This window comes from Rissa tridactyla, chromosome 1 (assembly GCF_028500815.1).
Source record: "Rissa tridactyla isolate bRisTri1 chromosome 1, bRisTri1.patW.cur.20221130, whole genome shotgun sequence".
NCBI lineage: Eukaryota > Metazoa > Chordata > Aves > Charadriiformes > Laridae > Rissa > Rissa tridactyla.
Window position 1 is genome coordinate 212,631,495 of NC_071466.1, and position 25,664 is coordinate 212,657,158.

The 25,664-nt window shown below is 41.2% G+C and overlaps 1 protein-coding gene across 14 annotated transcripts in view; it reads right to left on the reverse strand.

The window, feature by feature from the left end:
- The window catches only part of CELF2 (CUGBP Elav-like family member 2), a 383,210-nt gene that overhangs the window by 27,201 nt on the left and 330,345 nt on the right, over positions 1–25,664 (reverse strand). For all 14 annotated transcript variants that reach the window (XM_054187183.1, XM_054187169.1, XM_054187247.1 and 11 more), the window contains one exon: positions 17,376–17,510. In XM_054187183.1, coding sequence (XP_054043158.1) covers positions 17,376–17,510 — 135 coding nt within the window. The remainder of the gene's footprint in view (positions 1–17,375; positions 17,511–25,664) is intronic.

A 25,664-nucleotide genomic window follows, 5' to 3' on the forward strand; every position in this document is an offset into this window, starting at 1 on the left:
TTGGAGCACTGAAGCACCTCAGAAATCAGCATTTTGTTGCGGCTATTTCTTCTGCTTAGCAGCGATCTGTCTCACAGATCCACTGGGACAATGCTTTTTCCTCTTTGGCTTATTATTATCTTTGAGGAGAAAGAAACGGAACAAATTGTGTGGTTTCCATTATCCTATTGAGCACTGGGTGAACAGAAATCAGGGAGCTCCTTTTGTTAGGGCACTTGCAAAGAGCAGATCCAGCATCTTGCTGGGCGAGGTTTCCTGAGAGACTCCACACTAGTTACCTCCTTCTCTTTGACTGCGACCTGCACATACGTAATGAAGACAGTAATGAACTAAAATACTATGATAAAGGGGCCACAAAAGGTCCAACATATTGAGAGAGGTGAAAAATTCTTGCGAGCTGCTGGATAAAACCAACAGATGAAGCAACGGCATTCCTTGTCCTCAAAAAACTTCAAGGGAGTCAAAACAAAAGTTAGAAAGTCCTACATGACATGTGTGGAGGCTTAGGCCACATGAAAGTTTTTACCTCATGTGCTCCCAGAATACGCTGAAATCCACCTAAAGACAAGGACTTTGCTTCTCCTGTCCTTTGTCCTTTTCTAGTTTCTTTCAACTAAAAGATCGTACCATATATTGAACCAAAGGGAAAAAAGGAAATCACATGCTTCGTGGTAACGGTAGATGACTGCACTACTTTGGGGGAACCTGTATAACTCTCTCGTGTCAGCAAAGCTCTTGGGCTCTACAACTGCTCAGAATAATGGCAAAGGAAGTATAATTCACTGTCGGAATAGCGTTATTCTATATTTATGCCTTTTGGTTGTCCAGATGACAAAAATAGATTGTATACCTACAGAATTTATAAATTAGTTCTTACCAGGTTCACCTGCCACCAAATAAATGAAATGAAAACATTTCACAACTGCCTTCATCCTCCACACCAGAACATTGCTGCTCTGAATCGCATCACTTCATCATGCTGCTTAGTAAACAGCACGCATCTGTCTCCAGGTACTTAGACAGCTTGATGTACGGAGCTGCAGTGCCGCTAGGAATTGCCCTCCTTGTGCTACCTGTGCACCAGCAGTTGGTGCAGCAGGGAGGAAAATCGAAACAAGCAAAAAAGTGCAAATGACCCGGGTTTCTGGTGTCACTCTGTATGGCACACTCTGTATTCATAACACTTGGTGTATTATTTTTCTCTTTACACTGGCAATTTTAGCCTTGCCTCCTTAAAACCTCTTTATGTCAGGGACTCAATGTGTTTCTGAGGCAGCATGAAGCGCGTTAGCTAATACTGAAGCTAGGCGGAGAGATTCAGCAGACTGGAGCTCCAGCCTGATGGATGCTGGCTGAATATACAATAGTTGGTGAAGAACAGAGATGTTTTTTACCAGCTGCACCGCTCATTCCCTCACAATGTTAAGGCCTGGATAAACATCAGAACATGAGAGATAAGATTTTGTCTACTCAAAGGAACTTTTTCCTCTCTAACACCAGTCATTGGAATAAGCCGACAACTTTCTCAAAGAGGTTGTTGCTCAATCAGAGACTACGGGCAGGAGTTACGGGGTTGAATCCTTTGGCTGTTGTTGCAAGAGTTCAGACAAGATGTTCTTCATGTTCCCCACGGACCTTAAAAATCTATTAATACATGAAAATAATATCACAGCATTGGATAAAGAGGTCAGTGTAGACTTGTAGGAGTAAAGAGTTGTCCTGTAACCCGTAGAACGATCTGCTCTTTTCCTGTGGGTCACCTGTTGCCTTCTCCATCCAGGCCACATACATAGAACATTTTAGTATCTCCAACCATGAAAGGTGAGGTCAGAAATGTTTATTTTACTACTAGAGACTTTACTGTTTCTTCTTCACAGACACCTCTATTCACACACTTTTGTGTCAGTCCTCAGAGGACCTTCCTCCTCTTTCTTCCAAACTCAACTCCACTTTAATAAACATCCAGAAAACTTCAAATAATACAACTATTATTATTTAGAAGCTGTGAAATGAAGAAAGGCATGGCTGCAGCCTTCCCCCAATACACCCCCAAATCACTCCCCCCCCAGCCATTTGGTCTTACTGTGCTTCCTCCATTTAATGGATGAAATTTTTGCTATCATCAGCTTCATTATGAATAAAGAGATTTGGCCTTTGGTTAATATGTTCTTTAACAGAGCTCTCTCTGATACAGAGAACACATTTTCATTTGGAGTCATTGCTCTACACAGTACAGATATTTGTGTTTAACTGGTAATGTTGCATGCATAGAGATTTTTAAGGCTGGAAGGAGCTGGCATTTTCAACTATTCTCCTCAACACATTTATTTCTGCCTGTAAAAGGTTATAGCACTTTTTAGGTCACAGAATTTTTAATAGAAATCTAAACTAGCAATAAGCAATTTCCCTTTTAATTTAAATAACATTTCAACACAATTCCTAAAAACTATGCCAACCTAGAAAAACAAATGGTACTAGCAGAGAAACTTTTGGCTATTCTTTTGGCTAGCTTATGTCCATAGAGTCATGATGATTTACACCATCTGGATTTACATCAGCTGGAAAACTAGATTCAGGATAACAGCATCTAGGAAAGGCAACGATGCGTAAATATTTCTTTGGCTTTGCTTTGCACACTGTGGATGGGATTAATTTCCCCACCTTTGGCAGCTTCGTTGTTAGTTTAAGCCAGCCTAGTCAATACCATTCTTTTGGACTGTCTCTGAGGTTAAGAGACCTCCAACTCAAACCACCTACCTTTAGATTTCTGTCTCAGCATGGGCTGAATTGCCCTCTGGAAGTGCCCCTGTTTCCACTGGTTGAGATGGTGAACTCAAAGTATATGTAGACTGTTCAGAGAGGAAATGTGTATGGATCCTGCCCTTCCTCTCAGCCACGCATTGTGGTACAAGCCTGTGATCTGAAAGCCAGGGATCTGCTTTCATCCTGCCCGCAGAACCAATGCCAAACCGTGCAACTCAGGAGCTTGAATGTAATCACCGCAATCACATCTTGGGCTCAGAGAATTGCCTGGTGCTGGGTGATTCTGAGCTAATCTGCAGAGGATGTGCACGATTCTGCAAGGCACGCCCTGTCAGAGAAGGGAGCCAGACAGCGGGGACTTCTGCAGTGTTGCAGTGCGTGTCATACGAAGTAGGATGGCCTCGCGCAAAAGCACGCAGGATGAGCTAAACTACTAGATGCTACTGATGCCTTTCCCAGTTCTGCCTCAAACTTCTCGTGCTTCCCTGGATAAAGCACTCGCTATGTTTTTTTGCTGCACAACAGGGCTAATTTTGCTTCTTCCCAGTCCCTGGCTTGTCTCTTAGAAAGGCATATCTTGGAGACACAGGCACACTCTTGTCACTCCTATTTATTTCCTACACCTAAGACCAAGGAGTGTTCTTGATAGGGCTTCTAGGCATACTGAAGTACACCTAGAATTCTAGGTATTACTGAAGTAAGAAAACCATAGGCCTATGTTTGTCTGTAGCACAGCCTTGGGCAAATCCCACCCCCCTCATATCTCATTTATAAAATGAATCCTCTTTCCCAACAGAGAAGGTCACCTGGAGGGTCCAGGGAGGCTGCCTGAGCGCTTGGTGGTGAAACAAAGTGCTAAATAAACACTCCCTCTCACTGTGGCTCTGAATAAAATGACCTATTCAAATCACACATGCACTGCTACGATTTAGCAGAGAGACAGTTTGCAGTGTGCTGTTGACCCCATTCTTTCCTTATTTTTTTTGGTAAAAGTCTAAGTAATAATGAACTCCAATGACTTCTCAGTGAAGTCATACACCACAGAAAAAAAGGGGTCTCTTGAAAACTCCATATTATATATGCTAACTTGGCATTATTTTATGAGAGCTGTGCACTCTCTCCATTCCTCTTCACCTCTCCTGTTTCCTTCCCCCTCTTCCAGCGCTGGCATACTGTCTGGAATTGGTACACAGTCACACTCCAGGCCTGGGACTAAGGTATTAAGAACATCAAAGAGATATTTCAACGAATTTTAGTGAAGTTTCTTTTTGTAAACATTATATTAGCTTTATGGCAGGACTAAAGGAGAGAACGGGCAAAGAAAGGCAAGGGCAGCTTTAGCTCTTTGCCTGCCTGGAGGGTTGCTGTAGACCTTCACCCCACCGCATCCATGTGAAGAGAGCAGCTAATGTTTCTGGAGCAGAACCAGCTTTCTGGTGCTGCAAGGCTTCAGGGCAGCTCCAAGACTGGCTTAAATACCCTGGGGTTTTCCACATAGAGATTCCCAATGGTAACCGTGTCAGCCCTGCTGACGCCTTTCCTTTAGGCAGCTCTCGCTTCCACTCCGCAATTGCCTGTCACTATCTAACGCACGGCGCGACAGGAAGCTCAACGTTTACTTTCGTATCGGCTACCTGTTTATCTGTATGCTGGTCACATCCCGCTTACTCCGTTGTAGAGGATCTGCATGTACTAAAAAGCAAACCACACCGCTCGGCTGTGAACCACAACTTCGTTCCTGTTGTTTTACTTAATGGAGAGTTTAAATAACTCAGTGTTCTAAGTACTGATTTTGCTCCAGTTAAGCCGACACAGTAGTGCACCAGGGAACAATGTTACTCACAAATTCAAGGTTCAGTATCTCTATGACTTTAAGGATGAGAAGCTGCAGAGGAAACATGTTCTCTTTTGGGAGACGCTCCTGTCAAATCCGTATTGGCAGCTGTCTGAGTCTAGAATCCTCTCTCTTGTACTGAATTTGGGTGTATTTCTGATTTTCTGCTGCCTTCTCGAGCTCACTGACTCCAATGACTAGACAAAATAGATCTGACTTAATCTGCTCCTGACTAAATGGCTGCCATTCAGAGGGATGCAGACGGGCAGAGCTGGCCAACAGGAACCTTACAAAACTTAACAAGGACGGATGCAAAGTTCTGCGCCTGGGAAGGAATAATCCCTTTCAGTAACACGGGCTGGGGATGGATGGGCTGGGGAGGAGCTCTGCTGAAAAGGACCTGGGGGCAGTCCTGGTGGGAGGTGACCATGAGCCAGCAGCATGCCCTGGCAGCAAAGAAATTCGACAGCATCCTGGGCTGTTGGAACAGGAGAGGAGCCAGGAGACCCAGGTGATTTTTCCTCTTTATTGAGCCCTTGTTAGATCACATCTAAATACTACAACCAGATTTGGGCTTCTCATTGTAAGGAAAACAGCTGGAGGTAGTTGAGTGGAAGGCCAGCAAGATGGCCAGGGGCTGGAGCACTCATCCTGTAACAAGCTGGGCTTGTTCAGGCTGGAGAAGATATGGCTTCAGGTGGACCTAAAGCAGCCTCCCAGTACTTATGAGGAGGTGATCAGCTGGATAGAGCAGTAGTGCATGGTGGGAGGGTGAGAAGTAAACTGAAACAAGAGAGACTACGGACCTCCTGAGGGACCTTCCAACCTTGATTATTCTATGAACCTCTGAGAAGTAGAACACTGGAGTGGCAAAGTAGAAAAAGTCAGGTAACAGTGAGGCGGAGTGAAAGAAAGGTGAAGAATGAAGATTTGTTGGCAGAAAACTGAACAGGAGATCTGTCTTCTGCCCTTGTGTCTGTTTATAGGAATAGAGGCTGACACAGAACATGCCACTTAACTCTTGGCTGTACTTATGATTCTAGTCTACCGTAACTACTCTGAGTGTAAAATCTCCAGGGCTAGATCTACATCTAAGAAAAGGAGATCTGGACCTTGGATGATTCCTTGAGATTTTAGATTCCTCTTAGCTTCCTTTAGATTTAGCAATGTGCAACAGAAAATAAAATCAAAGTAGAAGAATGGAAAGAAAGGATATAAAGAAATTACGCAAAGAGAGTAAATGCAGTGAGAAAAGAAAATAAAAATCATTGTAATACATCTTACATCTCCCCAGTCAGTGACGTAGAAAAAAATTTATAAGAGTGGGGGACAAAAGGAAAAGAAATTTTAGACCCAAAGTAGAAATCTTGAATTTTAGCAAGTTGAATTTAAAATCTTTGTTTACTACTCAAAATCTCTTGGGTAAACAGAACATTCCTTTGTCCCTTTGTTAGTATAAGAGGGATAATAAAGCTAAGAGACAACACTGGATTTAAGGATAATCAGATTAAGGCTGCGTTCTCTGTTTTCTTTCTAATCTTTAGTTGCAAAACCCAATGATGTTTGGAACAGTGTCTTGCAAACTGTGCCTAAACAAGACAAAAACCTGCTGGCCTGAGTGAAAGACTAAAGATATTGGACAAAGTTTAGTAGCATTGGACAAAGTCTATGCAAAGCTTCCAACTTTGGTCTGATTTACAACATCCTATTGTGGTTGTGGTACTCTCTTAAACAGAGAAGAAAGGTGCCCAACTGTAGGAGGTTCTTCTGTAGCGAGGAATCCGGACCTCTGATCTGGTGTTATGTGGGATTCTGGCCAGACCTATTTTACACGTTTAAGGTCAATTGATGAAGGTGTATTCTCTTTGTGTTGCGCTAACAACAACTGGTTGCTTTAAAGAGATGGAGGCCCCAAACCTTTCTCCTAAACTTGCAAATTAAATGTCTGCTATGGAAAAGAGGGGCGATTCAAGTATAGTAATGATGGAGCTTATGAAATGAGGATTATAAACATGGGCGTGGGGGAGAAGTGGGTAAGTCAATCACACCGCCCACGTGACACTGCTCTCAGGAATTTGCAGTTGCGTTTCTGTCTGAAATGAGCACACTCTACGGGCTCTGACTGCATAAGGAACATTTTAAAGGGGAAGAATAATTAAGCGATGACAGAGGCATCATCATTATTAGATAATCACAACCCAGGGGCATTAACAAACGTTGAGTGTCTCTAATCCCATGGGGTCTAATTATTCTGTGATAATAACCACACCTCCAAGTTTTAATTTATTCTTGTGGAGAATCTGGGGGGGGAGGTGGGGAAAAGGGGGGCATTTTAATATTTTTGCTGAAAGAAGATGCAGTTGGCCTTTCAAAAGGGCTCATCAGTATTCTAATCTAACTAGCACGTGTGATTGGCATTAAATTGTCTGCCCTTTACGGTGATCTCCAGCCAATCCGAGTATTCACTCTTGCACAAACCGGTGGTCTCCCGGTTGCTAACACAGCACCAGCGTGACCCGTTCTGTTTCTTGGGGCAATTTTTGGCAAAGGATAGGTGGATTTTCCTAGTCTGGGGAGGTTAATTCTCTGTAAGGTACTCTGACAAACACATTATCATTTGGGGAGAGAGAGAACTAAAAACTTGCTCATTTTCTGGTATCTTGGAAGTGCTGTCTGACATGTCAAAAAGGAAGATTCTAGTAAGTTTAAGTGCTTGGATAGAATAAAATAAAAGTGACAGACACACTCCAGGGAAAGAGCACCTGAAAAGCAAGAGAGCAAGAAAGAGTCCGGGGGAAACAAGAATGACAATACAGAAAGACATATATTAATATCACAGCCTTTCTCAAATAACTCAGTGTCCCTCTACTTCTTCATCACTCACAGGTGAACAATTCCTGTGAAAGACTGTCCGTATCTTCTCAGGGTACAGGAAAAGAGAAGCACCAGTGCGGAAAGGAGGAAGGGAGAGCAGCGTCCACTCAACATCTGGTCGCTTCCGTGTGTTTGTGTGTATGCATGTGCAAATGAGACTAAGCAAGAGAGGGAGAGGAGGAGAGTCTTTCCCCATGGTGATCCTTTCAGGCTGAAGCTGGCTTTCTGAAAACAGCTTTATATTTCACAAATTCCTTTGAGTACACTCACTTATACAAGGAAAAAAAGAAAACATAGGTAGGCGAACCAAATCATTCCAATTCTTTGCAAATTCGGAAGCAGCCAAGGTCTTCGAGAACTGGAGACTAACTTTGCACTCATAAATCCATACTCTTCAGTACTGCATGGGTATTTGAGAGCTAAGGAAGCTCTGTGAGCTTGGGACAAGTGAAAATCAGGGTCACTTATCTTAATTCACTCGTCTTAATAATTTATGTCATGTATATTATAGCCCAACTTGACATTTCTGATTGTCTTGAAATTACAGTGTCTACACCGAGCACCTTCCACAGCAGCACATAGAAGGAGGAGAAAACGGAACATACAAAGGTACTACAGGTATGGCAGACAAACCTATCAGCTGGCTATTTTTGTAGCTTTCTAATCTTATCTTCTGTAAGTTTCCCTCAAAACTATACAACAGAAGGTATTTCAGGAAACAAGGGTTTATCGATTGGGCATACCTTTGTGAATCTAGGCTATTGTGTTTAAGGGTACATTTTCCTGTGAGACGGAGAGAAAGAGAGTAAAAAGCAAGTTAACATTCTGGGCCAGTTCCACACTGCTGCTTCTGTTTTGTTGAAACATCTTGCTCAGTGAAGACCATCCACCTCTAGTGTAAATTCCAAGTCATATATCCTATTTCAGCACTGTGCCTGCAACTTATCACGCGCTCTCCCCAGCAGACCACAGCGATAAATCGCTTTTGGTTTTGGGTGTAAAGTACTTTAAAGAGAAGCTGGGGAAGAGAATAACCAGGGCACAGTGGACCGGCTTGGGTTAAACTTCATAGATGCCCATTAGATATTTCCAACTGTGACTCAAACTGAAATCAAACCAAATTGAAAGCCCACAACGTGAAGAAAACAAAGAATAATTACTGAGTATTTATGACTCTCTTACTCAGTGGGGCCAAGGGCTGTGGCCTGTGTTCACTGAAGCACCACTGAGTTCACATCAAAACCAGAGCAATGGCATTTCTACAGGGAACTTCCAGCTGTGCTCTCATGTTTATTACTGCCACCTCACACTACTTGGAGCAAGCTATTTTTCAAGGGCTTGTGCCCCAGTGCTGAAATGACCTCCATGTGGAGCCACTTCAGCATACAACCACTTCTAAATCGCTTTCCAAAGAATTTCTGATCTAGAATCAATAGGGCTCTACTTGAGGCCAGGACCTCCCGCCTGGAGTACAGGTTCCTTCACTCTGCCCCCCATGTGCCTGCAACATCTTTGACATACTTTCACCACCAAGAAATAACAAACAACAAGCGGTTGCATCTCTCCATTAAAAAAGAGTGTCAGAAGAGTTCAAGGCAAGCAATGTTTTTTGTTGCAAGAGTGCTAATCACATGTATACGTGGCAATTCAAATTCTAGCACATGGGAGAGGATGGCCTGATTCATCTTCAGAGTCCTTAGGAGGTGTTTATCTTTCCACTGCTGCAAGATGTGCCTTAAAGATTTGTTTACTTCAGACACTCGGGAGTCCTATCCATGGCATTTTAGAATGGAGATGAGATAAACTATATCTTGAAAATTTGAATCTGTAGGTAAAGGAGTTATAAATCCAGAAAGTACATGAATAATAATTTCCAGGGAAGAAGGGATTTTTAGCGGGGTGTGCAAGCACCACCTCATTGTAATAGCCACCACAAGATATTGTCATTCATCTCCGTAAGCTGCAGAACTCGAGGTTTATCTTGTCTCATGTAAAATTACCCAGCCAGGTCCTTTGCAGACCATTTGTAAAGTCATACGTAGATCGATGTGGCACTGGTTCTTTTCATTCATATCGTACGTTTTTGTTCTGCAAATAGCAAAGGCAGCCAAGGGTTTACTTTATTTGGTTTTAAGCTCATGCAGTTGTTGGAGATATTTTTGTTTGGCCAATGCATAAAATAAATCAGGGGCCCCCTATTCAAACCACCAGCTCTTTTCAGACAATGCTGAAACAATTAGGTTAAAGAGAGTCATAAGCTCTAATTCCTATTATGTTCCACAATTTATCCTGCCTTAGGAAAACAGACTCTGAGTATCCGTGGTCACGTGCACAATTCGGTAGGGTTGAAGGAGCAGTGCTGGCAGTAGTAAACCTTAAACAGCTGAAAGCTCTTTCAAGTCCATGAGTTCTGCTAAGATTTACATTATTTCTTGAACATTATGAACTCCAGCATTTTCTGGGCTTGGAATTTCTTGGAAGATATATAGCATATTAAGCCCGCATATCTACCTGTGAAGCCAAGCCAATAGTATCACGTTTCTTTAGTAGAAAACAACCCTGAATGAACTTGAAATAGTGCTTTCAACAGAAAGAAAAATAGCCTTTTTTACAAACTGGGATTCTTGTGGCTTGAAATAGAGATTAAGAGTGGGGTAGAGAGACGCTTTCAAAATATAATGTATTACAAAGTGTTATTTGTATACTGCAAGCAAAGTAAATCCTGAAATGTGCTAAGGCAATGGATTAATACTTTAGGAAGATGATAATGTACTAATGTTTAAAAAACAAACATGTCTCCTGTTGAATTAGATCCTACTAATCCATGGTTTAGTACTGTACACTGTTTCCTAAAAAAAAAAACCCTGACGAATTAACTAGCACAGTGCTTCATTGAAAAATACACATGCGTTTCTGTCCTCCCGCGTGCAACTTTGGTGTCTATGCAATTCTGAGGAAACAGTCGGAGCCTTCTGTACCAAAAATTGATAAATTGATAATGTTGATCCTAAAGAAGAGGCGAGGAGCTTTTGCAAGATGCCTCTTTCTGCAGTTGTTGGGCAGCCTCACACTTCTTCACTGGCAGGTTCTGCCCGCCCTAAGCCCAGTCATTTAGTAACTGAACTTTCCTAACAGCCTTCAGGCTGAATTGATACACACCAGCGCAGAAACCAATTTGCTAGGAGAATATACAAAGCCCTGTTCCACTTTAAGGGACAAATCTGCAAACAAGTCATTCCAGTTAATTGATGGCCTGTCTGCTGCCATCGGCGTCCTTCAGGTTACCGCTGGCTCGTTTTTCCAAATGAGGAGCCCAGGGAGAGAGAGTGCTCTTCCAGGGAGGCTCCGCGGGAATTCATCACCCTTCGCCTCTCCTTTTACTGTACTGGGACTCTGGGAGGTTTGTATCCACAATTCCTACTCTTTTCTTCTTTAGTCATTTAAAGACATTTTGAAGCATTATTAAAAATACAAATATAGGTCAAAATTGCATGCCCAGTTTCCTATTTTTGGCTCCAGCTTGTGTTTGGATGCCTGCTTGAGGGCGACCTAATTATCAGATGGGCTTAGTACCAATATTTCTCTCCAAGAGGTAGCATAATCTCTGGGCACTAAGAGCAGTCAAAATCAATTCACTTATTTAGGAGCCTAACCACAGGCTCAGAAACTTAACACTATGTGGGTAAGCCCAGCTGAGCACACAAGAGTTCAGAAATACACTTCTCTCATCACCAATCTCCCTGAACTAGGCAGCCAAGTGACAGGCACCGGGTGGTGGGCATGCTAAGGCAAGGTTTTCTTCCATGGCTTCCTTGCAAACACATACTTTTAAAAAAATTGGTGCTGAGATCGGGGTTAAGGCATCGGACTGCTCCGTGCCCAGAGCGCTGAGACAATGGTCCTAATAATGTAAGTAGATTTAAATATAAAATTGAAAATCATACACTTGGGTTGTTTAAGCATCCATCCAGGGTATGTGTACTGTGTGTATACTGTATTTATAAACCTTCGTTTAAGATACGTGTTATATTTTTCAACTGTATCTTTATCCTAAAAATAATGAACATTATGCTAGGGAAGTTTCCCATGTATTGCAAAACTAATAAAGCTTATTTTAAATGGTTTTATAATAATGGTGCCTTATTTTAAATGATTTTATAACAATGGAACCTGCGTTAATTCCACATGAAATGGTATACAAAAATCAATTTGTACTACAGTATGAAGAGTGCCATTCTGCATTTTAAACCGATCTTTTCCAACATGAAACATCCACCTCAATTCATTCTTCAGCAAACTGCCAGACCTTCCTACACACCTACTGGTAAGGTTATTTTTGGATCATCCTGGAAGCAAATCACAGCTATCTCAGTGGGTGTACTGGCCTCTAACAAAATGTCACGGTGGCAGACTTTGCACCGCTGATTGGAGAAAAATGTATTGTACTGAACTGAACAAAAAGAGAATCTTCTAAGAATGATTATTTGAACATTCTTCTCTGCTTCTCAGCTGAAGCATCTTGTATATTCTATAAAATCTCTAACACTTCAACAGTTGTGTTCACAACATGAATACCTTCAACTAACAAAGACAATCTTCATGCTATATTGGGGGATAGAGAAAATAATGAACCACAGATGCTAACTTAAGTTATAATTCTCTGCTTTTAGCAGGGGTAAAGGATGAATTAATTCTTACAGGACAGGCACTGTAGGCATTTTTTTTTCTCTTTTTCAGTTTATTCTATACTTAACAGACTTCCTTTTTTGGTGGTTGCTATTCTTCAATGTCAGCATCTATCTGAAAATGAGTATTTTTAGACTTTTGTGCTTAGGAGAGCTTTTTTTCAACGTAAGAGTTAATGGCTGAATTCTGATATAATATGGCAAAAGCTGGGCTGGATTTTAAGAGGTCATTAAAGAAAAAAGTCTTACTTTCTACACTGACAGTATTTTTCTGCAGAAATATCTCTTCCTCGGTTTACACAGCAGATAAACCTGAAGAGCTTTTTTACCGAAGCATGAATAGCTAGTTCAGCTGTGTGAATAAATAATAGTTTAGAGAATCAAATAATCATGAAAATGTCATGGAAAATCAAGGCTCCTATGTCTGAAACTGAATTAGCTTCTGGTTTAGCAATTCTATCCCCCCACAGCTCAGAAGTTATATTGTGTATGTTTATGCAGATAAATTTGGATGTATAATTAGATGTTTCGTCTCTTCATTTGCACATAGAAGGGCTTTCCTACTGGCTACTGAAAAAAATATTTATGCATGAATTTTAAGAAACAAAATTGAAACGAGCTCACAGAGGCTGTGAAATCTCCATCCTTGGAGATATTCAAACCTTGGCTGGACATGGCCTTCATCAACCTGCTCTGAGTGGTTCTGCTGTGAGCAGGAGCTTGGAAAAGAGACCTTGGGAACTGTCTACCAACCTATGCGATTCTGTGACTCTAACGTTATGTCATTAAACAATAAAAATCTGTGCAGTAAAGGAGAAGGACATGATGAAAAAGTAAGCTGGTGTCTGAACCCTACTTCCATATTCTTCCTGTGAGTACAAAACAGTTTTCTGCTGTTGCTTAACGTCAGTTTGCAAAAAGACCAGGAGCTTCACAGCTCCCGATATTGGGAAATGTTTTACAGTGCCGTATCAACCTCGTACCACCCAGGACAGTCAGAATAAACACTATTATCCTTGGGAAAATTAGGGTAGTGGGTCGACTGAGGCAAATTAAATGTCAGACAGTGTTAGCGGCAGATACTCTGATTCTGAGCTTGTGTGTCCTTCCTTCACATCCACCTCCAGGCCTTCCCACCGCCCACTGAATTAACCATAAATCTCTGCAGGCTCTGGAATACCAGCCTCCCTGTGAGCTCCTTGCTTGTCGATCCATTCGCAGGACATGTCAAGGACAGTCTCTGGAGGAGAGAACAAGGTTCCTGACACTCAGCTGAGATTCATCCTGCCTAAATCGAGAAATTTACAGTGTCGATACCTACACCTGAAGTAGTGCCTCCAAAACCCCTTCACAGTTAATGGGAAATGCCAACATCCAGGGCCCAACCAACAGGGACTTTGGCTCCGACAACCTGGAGTCAGGTAAAAACTATGCCAGCTCAAATCCTTATGTTACAAAAGACTACAGGTACCTGCCTTAAAAACAGGAAAGTATTCTAAGTGAGTGAAACGAAAAGAAAGTGAAGAATTAATTAACTAAATAGAGGTGATTAAAGTAAATAAAGGAAACAATTATCATATCAAAATAAAAGACAAGAAAGATGATTAAATGAGTCTTCAAAAGACCCGTGAGAAACTCATGAAAGACATAATATGCATTTACCTGGTTTTTATCCCTTCATGATTTCATTTTCATTTTTATTCACTACCATCTGATAATTGCAAGAAACAGTTACTTTAACCATGGGCAATTTAAACCATTTTAATTTTTTTTCCAGGGCCAAGAGACAAAAGAACCTATTTATTGCCTGAGGGGATTTTTACTAAAATGAAAGCTTAATCTTTCATGTTTTTTTAAGCAAAGGCTTTTAAAAAATCATTTCTAACAATGCTGTAGGGAGAGACTTCCATGGGTATGCAAAATTGAAATTATAAATTTACAATTATAAAAAAATTAATAGTTTGGGGGATTGCATTGTCTCTGTTCTTTCTGAATGAATACTGTTTCAGGCTTAAGAGAAAGTATTTAGCACATGGAGGAGAACGAGTGTCCTTAGACTCTCTTGCGGTCAAAGCTATTTGGGAAGAATGTATGAGAGGAAGATCACTGGAGTTTAATTTGTTTAGAAATATGTGATTGTATGAACCTTAAAGAAGGAGTTTCATACAGATTGAAAAGTCACTATTAGATGCTGAATATTTTTCTCCTTTTTGAATATATTGCAATTAGAAGCCCGTAGCACAACTCGACAGCCTCAACTACCAGATGCCCTGTTGGTTCCTCACTTTCCAACCTGTTTTTCTGTGTTGCCGACGCGTCAAAGTCGGTCTGGCCACCATCTCCTCTGTAATAGTTTGATGCACTGAAGGTTGCTAAGTCTTATCTATGTAAAATTAAGCTGCAAGGTGAATTTTAACTGAAGTAGCCACCTTTTGGGGCTCTTATGACACATGTCTACAAAGGACAGAACAAGAGGTCTTGGTCAAAGATTGACTCAGAAGAGATCTTCGGGAGAGATACAGTTATATACGGGTAGAAACATGGACATGATTTATGTAGCTGCCATGGTTTAAGGCATTTTAGAAGTACATGCTCATGCCCACCCCTGTTCCGTGCATTTTGGCTTTAATAGCATCAAGAAAAGGATTAAATTTAAACATGTACCTTTGCTCTCTCCTAAATTTGGACAGCTTTCTGAACTGAGAAATATTAATTTAATGCATTATCTGGAGAGACACAAACATTTCTTCCTGGGCTTAGTGCAGGCTTTGAAATCAGACAAAATAATTTACACTTATGAAAACACAACAAACTGAAGTGTTCCATAAAAAGAAAACTAGACCAAAAAAATACCCTCAAGGCCTCCAAATATCCACACATTGAACGGCGAATTTAAATGTTTTCTGCCAACATATTCCAAATTTTAATGGAAATACTTCGAGCTACTATAAAAAGCTTTATCGAACTAAATTCATTTTCCATAGAGCAGAGAAGAATCATTGAAGATATTATTCAGGTTTACAAAATATTTAATAGGGTGGAGAATGTGGAACCAGATAAGAAAGGTGAAATTGAAGGACATTTTAATAAGGCTTGATTTTAGGTGGGTTGTGCAACATAAATAGGTCAATGGTTCTATTAGATATAAACTTTCTCTTTGACACGCCAAGCTGTCTAATATTAGAAACACTTACTACTTAGTTTACACCTACTTTGTGTAGACTTTCACAGGCAATTGTCATTCTGAATGCACTATTTCAAAGGCTAAATGTCTAGAATTTTTTGAAAATGACACATTTTCAATGTATTAGCCAAAATCATTAATCTCTTTGGAAACACCTTGGTATCTGCTGTACAATACCACCCTGAGCAATACTAAGCTCCAGTTATCCCATAGAAGTGTCTGCCCAGCCCAGCTGAAGCACCTTTCTAAGCAGGTGCCCCTGCAGACTTGGACATCAGATGAAACCACCTTCCAGGTACTCAAGGAGCCTGGAGACCAGGTTAGAAGAGGGAACTGCAAGCCAGCCAGCATGGATAAGAAGATTGTGTTGGAGAGGGAGAGAGGAAAATGTGATCCTAAAGGATGAATCTGTGTCCTGTGCTAACACGGCAAGACAAAGAGCACAACAGAAACATGCTGCTGCCTGTGGTTCTGGTGCCTCTTGGCTACAGAGAAGCGACAATAAGGAAAGTTCATTTCCAGCCCCTCTGCACCCCAGTGCAGTACGTTGAGTTGTGCTGAGAAGTCTTGTCGGTACGGCTCAAGAAATGCTGAGCATGCTTTGGGAGGACAGGCTACTCAGACATTTAGCAGTTAAACTGCAGAGATATTACAGAGCGTGCATGGAACATTCCCGCTTTTGTAAATGGGTGACTTTTAGACAGGAGTAGCACAGAAGCACTGACACCGAGACTAGCCTTCTGCAAAGCTGCAGGACGGAGGGAAGAGATTGCTCAGGGTTAAAAAATATATATCAGCAAACCAAAATTATTTTCACCCAACCTGCTTCTCAGAGATGTTGTGAATGAATAATGTTTTTGGGTCGAGATGAGGCTCACACCAGAAACAGGAAAATGCTGCACGAGCGCAGTATTAGCCAAGTTGCCTTCCATTTAACCTCTCCCCCAGACAAACAATAAAACCGTAATATAACGGGAAGCGTGGGCCAGCTTTAACACCCGGCACCACGCTCGGTCCCAGTTCTATTGTGCAGTGAAGACTGTTTTCCTTACTGACGAGCTCAAACCGTCTGCCATGAATTACTTTTTCATGGGGAATAAATACACGCTTAAACAAGATTAAACACAAATGTTCTTTAGTGGTGTCTAAAATAATATGAATGTTTTTTAGAACAGCAATAAACACACTTCATGATGCAAATAATTACACCCCGCAGCCTTTATGTAAAGATAAGCGGCCAGATTCTTGACTCAGCAACATCACTGTAAATCCAGAGTAACTACACTGAATCGACACCTCTCCATGGATTCTGGAGATGCTGAAGTGTCACTGAACTCTGGATTTGCCCCGATTTCTCTCTAGGGTTTTGCAGACATTGGACATACATGGCTGAAAGTCTACATGGTGGTCACGGAGGTACCACCACCTCTTATCCTGTCCCTTATTCTGCCATAAATCTGTCTTATGCTTAGTGTAATGAAATCAGAATCTGGCTGTGCATTCCTTGTGCATCTGATATCGCTTCTGTAACTGTATTCTCAATTTGGACCAGAAGAAAGCTCAACTGAGGCTACAGCAAGAAAAAGCAAAGGATAGAAAGAGAGAGGGACTTCACAAAAATTCATGATGTGTGAAGGCAGTATGTGCACGATGTGCTGGGAATCAAAGATCAGTCTCCTTGAGATTAAAAAGAACCACCTTGTTGATCTTTCTGTAGGATGGGAAGGATTGGCTCGTGTGCTGAATTCTTTCTGAAAAGTATAATTTAGCTTAAGTTTCCCATGCAACTGTAATTTCCACGTAGTTTTGTAAGATGGGTCCGTTAGGCTTTAAAGGCCCCTGAAAAGATTCTGGAAAGGTGAACATGCCCACAACGGACCACTTGAAAAATTAGTTATTTCCTTAAAAATAACAGCAACAAAAACATATTCTGCTATCAAAAGGGTCTTGGACACAACCTGGAATCACTGTTTTAACTATCATCTTGCCATTCATTCTCATGTTTGCATTTTGAAAGCAAGCACTCTGCTCTTACCGGGACTTGTGAGGGCTCCCAGAGCACCAGTCGTTGTGGAGAGAGGATTTGCATTGGTGGTGGTAGCTGAGGTTTGGGCGGCGGCTGCTGCGGCTGCTAAAGTTGCCAAATTCTGTAATTGTAAAGCGTTCATGCCTGTGTGGAGAAGCAATAGGGTTAATTAAAACACATAATTAAAAAAAAAAAAAAAAAAAAGAAGAAGCTATTTTCAACGGACATGGAGCTTGGGAGGTACCTTGTCAAGAAATTCAATTCCTCTTTTCATTCCCATCTATAATCTGGGAATCACTTCTTAGAGTCCCTGAATAGCATCTCTCACCTCTCTACCTTGGAGTTGAGAGAATACAGCAAAGGCACTAGCCTATGGTTCAGGAAAATTACACCTGGTTGGTGCCTCTTCTATAAGGGAAACATAGAATTAAAAGTCATTTAAACCCTGTGTGAAGCCCAGGCGCAACACCATTTCCTGACACAACAGGGGGTGTAAAGACGATAACTAACATTTAAAACACATTCAGGACATCCCATATAATTGGGATGAATACAATTTGTTTCCCATGTCTCCTCTGAATGTATCTACTAAGGCTACACCATGCAGTAGCCAATAATTGTGCTGATTCTCTTTCTGATGGTTCATTTAAAAAAAAAAAAAACACATATGAACTAAGAACATCAAATTAGTATCAGTCTGACCACAGAGCCATCACCGAGGTTGGGACTTTCAGGCCAAAAGCTCTGGACTGTGGTATTGAGTTTACTCAGTCATCTGTCACTTCATTATTTTAGAAGATGTGGGGGACATATACCTGCATTCCAACAAGGACCTTCAAGAAATGGATGCATTTAAATAGCAAAGGTTTTAATTTGGATCGCAAGTAAAAACGAACAAACCATAAATAGAATTTATGTGAAATGGGAAAAAAAAGATGATTAAGGAACAGCAAATGGCATTCATTTGACTTAAATCAGGGGGACAGGAGTCTGCCTCTCCAGAGGCCTTCAAAAGTACCTGCCTTTTGCCTTGGACTAGACAAAATACTTAGGCACTTACTCTAAGGTGAACTGCTTCAGTAAGAGACTAAAATGCGGATAAAAGTTAAGTGTTAGCTGTAACCAGACTGGATCCTTCTCAGGGTCCTCTGAATAAGATAGAGCTCTCCCAAGGGGCGATCAGACTGGGTGTCTACATACGGACGTGAGAGAGATGGTTTGGATGCCAATGAGAGGTCGCCCTTTTTGGTTTGGACACATGAGGGAGATCTGCGCATGCTGCTTGAGCCCTCAATAGAATTGGCAAAGTGCATAAACCCAAAATACTAAAAGAGTTGTATTATGTTCTTGTAGTCCTGATAATGTAAGTACACATAAAAGGTTAGGCGGTAGGAAGAGCAATACCTTTTTTAGACCAAGTGATAGAGCTGGGAAGATTGCATGAGTTTTGGGGAACACCCAAAGATGAGCTGGAGTGCCTGGAAACTTGTCCAATCTTTTCTGACCGCTAGTCTATCTAACAAGAGATATTACTTCTGCCTGTGCACTTTGTTTCTCAAACCAGGGGAACTTAACAACAACTTGTAGAAGATTAAAAAAAAAGAGGTTATACATAATACTTTTAAAGCATACTTGAGAAGAAAAAAAAATGCAATGAAGGAGAGGTAGGAATTGAGAACTCCTGCAATAATGGAGAGTGATATTACTTTCAAATGCACATGTTTTAGACTCAGGTTGATACAACCAATGAGCCCCATAAAGACCTATTCTCACTGTCCCAGCATTAGGAACTGTGAGGTGAACCTTGATGTACACATTTACTTGTGAATAAATCCTCAAATTTAAATACAGCATGTTCCAACGGGCAGGTCAGGTCTCAGGTGAGCACCTAGCGCAGCTGAGGTTCTAACTTCCGTGTCTCACTCAAACGCCCAAAGTGAGCTCAGACATTGTTACTTTTGAAAATGTGACACAATGGCAATGTTAGGAGTAAGGTTCTAGTTGATCCAAGATCCACCACTTTGTAGTCCGGACTTTGCACAACACACTTGGAGGAATTATGTGACCAAAAAAGGCTCTTTCACGTTTCTTTTGGAGGTTAACAATCATCTTAAAAAATAAGGCTTTTCTCAAACCCTAACAACTCAAACTATTTTGCAAGGTGCAATAAAGCTACCCTAGTCACAAGTCATTATTAACCTAGACAATTAGGTGTAACTACTAAATAAAGTGATTGTGGGTCGTTGTTGCAATTTGGTCAATCTTCTAAACTAGCTCTCACAAAGTTTAAGTGCTTAAAATACTAAGATAAGTCTGAGATGGCAAAACTATACCTTAATTACACAAATATTTTCTACATACTAAAGAATAATATATTTCATACCCAGATAAGTAGAATAAAACTGTTTACGATATCTCAAATCTTGAACAAAGTCATCTTCTAGAGCACAAAACGTTGACTGAATATTTTAAAAAACTTTAATTTTTACTATCAGTCTAAACCCAAGTTTTGGAAGCAGCATCATATGAACAAATACATGTCTGAAACCAGAGATGGTAATGAAAGTCATAGCTGTTTTCAAATCCTATCTCTGGTTTAACTTGAGACCTTTTCAATCAAAAAGTACAATTCAGATAGAAATTCAGACATGCAAGCATAATTTTAATTTTTTTTTTTTAATTACTCAGTTGACCTACTTGCTTGCCTCGGGTGTAATTTTTTTTTTATTTATTAAAAAAACCCTGTTTCTTTGCTAGTAAGATTCTGCACATGATTTCAAACAAGACTTTGGGGATGGAGAAGACCTAAGCTGGGGTCCAGCTCTTTGCAAACAAAGCAGACAGTGTTTCTCAAAATGAGATATGGAATCCATTTTCATCCTGGATTGGTATTTGATCCTCAAACATCATTTACCTTCCTCTTTCATAAGCAGCATAAGTAATTCAGCAAAGAACGTCCAGCAAACATTGCTGGTCTTCACCGAGGCCACGTTTCATGCCATTCTGTAGCAGAGATTTGGGAAAGCAGTGGGTTGCTCTCCACCACGGCAGCATGGTTTTCTATCACCCACTGGTTAGTTATTCATCAGAAGGATCAGTCATAATCAGCTTATATTTCTTCTGTGGGGAGGTTTCTCCTTCAGACTTCTGAACAGCACACATGGCAGGATTAACTAACAGTGAACAAATACAGAACGGCACTAGAGGAGAGACTGCAAAATAGCATCACCTAGATGAAATCTAGGTGCATGGACTAGGAAAATGCATGGACTTTTCTCCAAACCTCAGCTGAGACAGAAATGGATTTTGAAGCAACTTAATACTGCTTTTCCTATTGCATTTTACGTGCCCGGCTTTGCCCACGCATGTGAGGCTGCAGGAGGCTCTGGGGGCGCTGAAGCTGGAAGGCAGCACGCGCGCGCTGTACAGCACTCAAGGAAAAGTACGGCAAGGTCAACAGGCAGTGGAACAAACAACTGCTCGCTCTGGGCTCGTGAACCACCGTTGCGCCTGTGCGGACGCAAAACAAACACCAGCATTGCCTCATCCCACAGAAACATTTTTTTAATAGTGGGACATTTCCTGTGGAAGCACAAGAGAAACCCATCAGCTTGATGAAAGAGTTTCAGTGCCAAAAAAAAGATTAAGAAACAAGAGCTAGGCAGTGACGAAGTCGTCTCCCCACCCAGTTTGTTTTACTGTAGAGGTGACTAAAAGATGCTGGCCACAAACCAGCTCCGCAGATGTTACAGGGTGTCAGCTTCAGTGCCTTCAGGAAAAAAGACTGCTTGCTGTGGTCACACATGCGTAAGAGAAGGACCGCAAAGAGCCCCGTTGAACTGAGCACCCGAATGTGAGGGCTGATGGCACGCACTGTCATCCAGCAGGGTCTAGAGCTGATTATGTCAACAGGTATATCACTGAATATGCATCCTCTTTAGGATCCTCTGTCTGCTCAAACATATACAAATTAAGTCTTGTCATCACCGTTCCAGAATCCCCAGGCGTTTTACCACCTCTGCTCCCTCCTTATTGGCTTCTCCCATCAACTTGTCAAGCGCGTCAACATCTCACTTGCTAGGACAAACTTGGAGGAGGAAACCAAATGCTCTCAAGTCCCAGACCCAGAAAGTACTTTGCTTTCAAATGAGGATTTTTGGTTCAATTGAACTTCAGCCAAGGTATAGTTCTGTGGGACTAATCTGCTCTCTCATTCTCTCCCCTTTCATACACTGTCTTCACACATTTTGCATCCTACAGCTTTTTCAAAACAGTCCCAAATCCCGCAACAGAGCTGGACCGCAAACGAGGAGATCGTTTTTATTTGGAAGTGCTGCTCACTCAGCAAACGCATCTCTCTCTGAAGAAATGCAAATTGCTTAACGCTGAAGAACAGCCTCATAGGCAGAGCTGCACATGAAAAATAAATTCCCCCTGTAGGGGAAAAATAAAAAAAAAACAACTTCTGGGTAAGGAATAACTCTTGATCTTCGTGATGGAGACGATGTTGGGAATTAAAGGGAAATGATTAAAAAAACCAGAATCACAATACAGTTTGATTCCATTTTTAATAACATGTATTTACCAATGTGCTATCAGCTTGGCAAATATTCAAGATTGCAGGGAAATTTAACTTTCATTTTGTTATTTGGCAGATTAAAAAAACAATTAAATTATGTACAAAACAGATGCACAGTATGCCTTGCTTGAAACTTAAGATTTAAAAAAAAAAAATATTTATAAGGATAGGGGCATGAAAATTTAATTTAATGTTCACCTTAGGTAATTTTGTGTCTTATTGTTCATAGCAATTACCATAAATCTACATATCAATAAGCGAGAACAGATGTCAGTTGTTACAAGTGCTTGCCAATCAGGCCTGTTAAAAAGTGACAGATGGGTGGTGATAGAACATTCTCATAAGGCCTATTAGCACATTCGCAGGAAATTTTTGTAGTGCTGCACAGTCACAGATGCAGTTCTGTGAAAACACGGGGAAATTTGAGAGCACGAGATTTACATTTTACAACTTCTTGTGCTGCCTCCCATGCAAACTTTCGTACGATGAAGCAATTTGCCTCATTTCAGTCACCACGGCTTTTCTCCTGTGATAACTGTAAATTTGGAATTACTGGGTATTTGTAGAAGGGGCAACAGAGTCACGAGACGTTCCTGAAGACTTCTTAGGCCTCATCGACTCTTGGGTTTCCAAAACCGTAATAAAATCATATTAGGAAATGGTTGAGATTTGCTTGCTGAACAAATTCCTAATAAAGGAAGGCACTGTCTACAATTTAGTGACAATATATGCATGGAGAATATCAAAGTCAGCGGTGATGATCAGAGCCAAATCTGGGTAGTTTATAAGCAGTTTCCACTAACTTGACTTCCTTTTCTTTGGAAATTTTATCCTTCACAATTATTGGGATTTATTCCTTCTGAATTAAATCCTGACTGCACCTTAAAAATTGTGGATTAAGGTAAAATTTATCATCTCCCGGCTAAAAAGCAACTATTTGCTAACACTGATATCGGCCATTCTGGATGATGATGTAAAAATGGGGGTAAAGGCTTGACCGCCTGTGTCTGACATAGTGTGATGTTATTCCAGCAATATTATAAGGATTAAAATAGAGAGGATACCTGAGCGCTGCCTCCATCAAACCATATATACTCTGTGCCTACCTTTAGAAAAGCTGCTTAGCGGGACAGTGCTTACGGTACCCTGACGATTTAGCCTTTGATTTAGCAAAGCCTTCAAACAACTTTTAAGTCCACATTTGATTCTCCCGTTTTTTAGGAGTACGTGCCTAAATCCAACTGAAATTTAATAGTTGACTCGCATAGGATTTCAGCACATTTTCAAGTTATGCATGCTCCAAACACATTCCTGGCAAGAAATATGCTTTTCTCAATTGAACATTCCCCAGTCCTAGTGGGAAAGATTCATCTGATCTAAATTTATCCGAATAAAAGTTACTCGCCCAGGTTCTTGCTATAGTCAAAGGAGAGAGAGCGAGTGGATGATTCACCCAATCCTAAAATAGACAGATTAACCCCAGCTCTTGGTAGGATGAATTACAGCCTGGGAGTGACTTCACTGACACCGCAGGGAGATCGGGCGCCTAATTTCCAAACTGCTGAGGTTCAGTGGGATGAATTCCACCCACCAAGGCAATAAAAAGCCCCTCTCCCTCCTTTCGCCATTTATGGAACACCCAGGCAGAGGTACAGATCTCGTGCCCAGAGTCGACTAAACTTCCACGTCGTGCACTTTCACCACCTGAATAAGCATGTCTTGTAAACTGCCGAGCGCCGGTTGCCTCCCAAGGTGCCTCTCCTTCTCCGGTGAGTAGGAGCGACACAGGGATTGAGAACAGGCTCACTTGCTTCAAATTCTGCCTCTCCAAAAAATGCTAAGTGGAGTTGTTTAATTTATTAGCTAAAAAAAACCCCCCAAACGAAAAGCTAATTGTATGGGTTAAATGAAATAGGACTTTCAATGGAATTACTGTTACAAAAGCTCAATGTTTTTAGTCCCTGAGGTCAACATTTTCAAAACTGGTAGTTATCTTGAAGAAACAGCTATCTCCCTTGAGCTGGAAGCAGTTTCTCAGTGACCTTTACTTTTAATACGATATCCCTAAAGAGGCCATAGAGGGAGAAGCCCTTCTTCAGTATGGCTTTGCTGGAATGAAGCCACCAAAGAGTCAGAGGATATAAAGGATCCTTGGGCCAATGCAAAAGTGTAGAGCTTTTGTGCAGATGGTCCTGGCTTCCAACCGGTCCCTCCAGATCCACTGAGCCAATCCAACAATTAGAGGGAAATATTCAGAAAGCAGAACCTCACAGAGTTTCTCTCACCCATCTGCTCCTACAGACTCTGCAACAGGAGGAAATCTGGCTTCGGTAACAGAAGAAGGGTGAAATGGATTGAACAGGGCTCAGAAAGGGCCAGAAGTTCAACCCAAAGTGCAACCAAACTGTGAGAGAGTTTGGAAAAGATTGGAAAAAACCCATACATTGGAAACATATAAAAAGTCCCAGCTGTAGAGGGTTTAGGGATCTGAAAGCCAAAGCAAGAAAAGCCAAAAGCATGTTTTCTTCTCCTGCATGACTCCAGAAAGCAAAATATTCTGTCTGTTCAATGACATTAAGAGAGTTTCTTTGTGTCTTTTATGAGTACTGTACATGTTTATGTGTCCTGGATGGTCACACATATAGAAATATTTCTGTATGAGCAAATATTTATTCCTGCCAATTAATGGACAATAGAAAATCTTCATAGATTGTATATTTTTGAACATTCCAATTTTCTACATGTAATTGTTACTATGTAATATAAAACTTCCCTGTTTATACTGTCTGTATAGTACTTTCCAGGTTGTTCTTAAACAGACAGGTTGGCTTAAATAACTGCAGCTTTTAGGAGCTGATCCAGCGCCAGCCAAATTCAATGTAAATGTTCAAGCTCCTTTGAACCAAGCTTCCCGCGCAATTTGTATATATTTGAAGGAGGAATCTTTTTTGCTTGAAAGGTTGCTAGCGCTTAACGTAGCTTGCATTGTCTTTTTAAAGACAATCAAATCACAGAATGTAATTCATCTACATTATTAGCCTTCCCCAAAGACAAAGGACGGGCTAGACACCGAGGCTTGAGAAGCATGCGAGAGAAAACATTGCCTTTAAATTAGCATTAGCAGATATCAGAGGAGGGGAGGAAAAGTGAGGAAGTGCTCACTATAAAATATAAACTTGATGGTGGTATGTGCTTGCATGTTTTACCCAGGACGGTGAAGCGTTTTGGTAAGGTAGGGTTAGATCCTGCAATCGAGACCAGGGGATTACAATAACAGCAAAGGCATCACTTCCCCAACTTTATTACCAGTCTTGACATATTACGCTTTTCTTTGGTTTGGCTCCTGAAACAAAGCAATTTCATGAAAAACTATTTTTTTCACGAGAAATGAAAAAACCTAAACTGGGGAACCAAATGTGGAACCTTAAAGCTTGGGAAGCCAGATGGCAAACTACTACTTTTTGTCTGTCAAATTTTAACATCTTAGAAATTTTCTTTAAACCAGTTTCCTGACTTGCTTGGACTTCCCGCATGGTTTACGCGCGTAGGGCAAAGGCGATGCTGAACATACAGCAGGGCCAGTGGCTGCTACAGCAAGAACGGCGTCCGCTTTTGGAGCTGGTGCTCTGCGTGTTTAACGTCTGTATTTTAGTGAGTTCTTGAGAAAAATCCCCGTTTTATTTTGGATCGGGCCCCCAGCTAACAGACAAACAAATGCC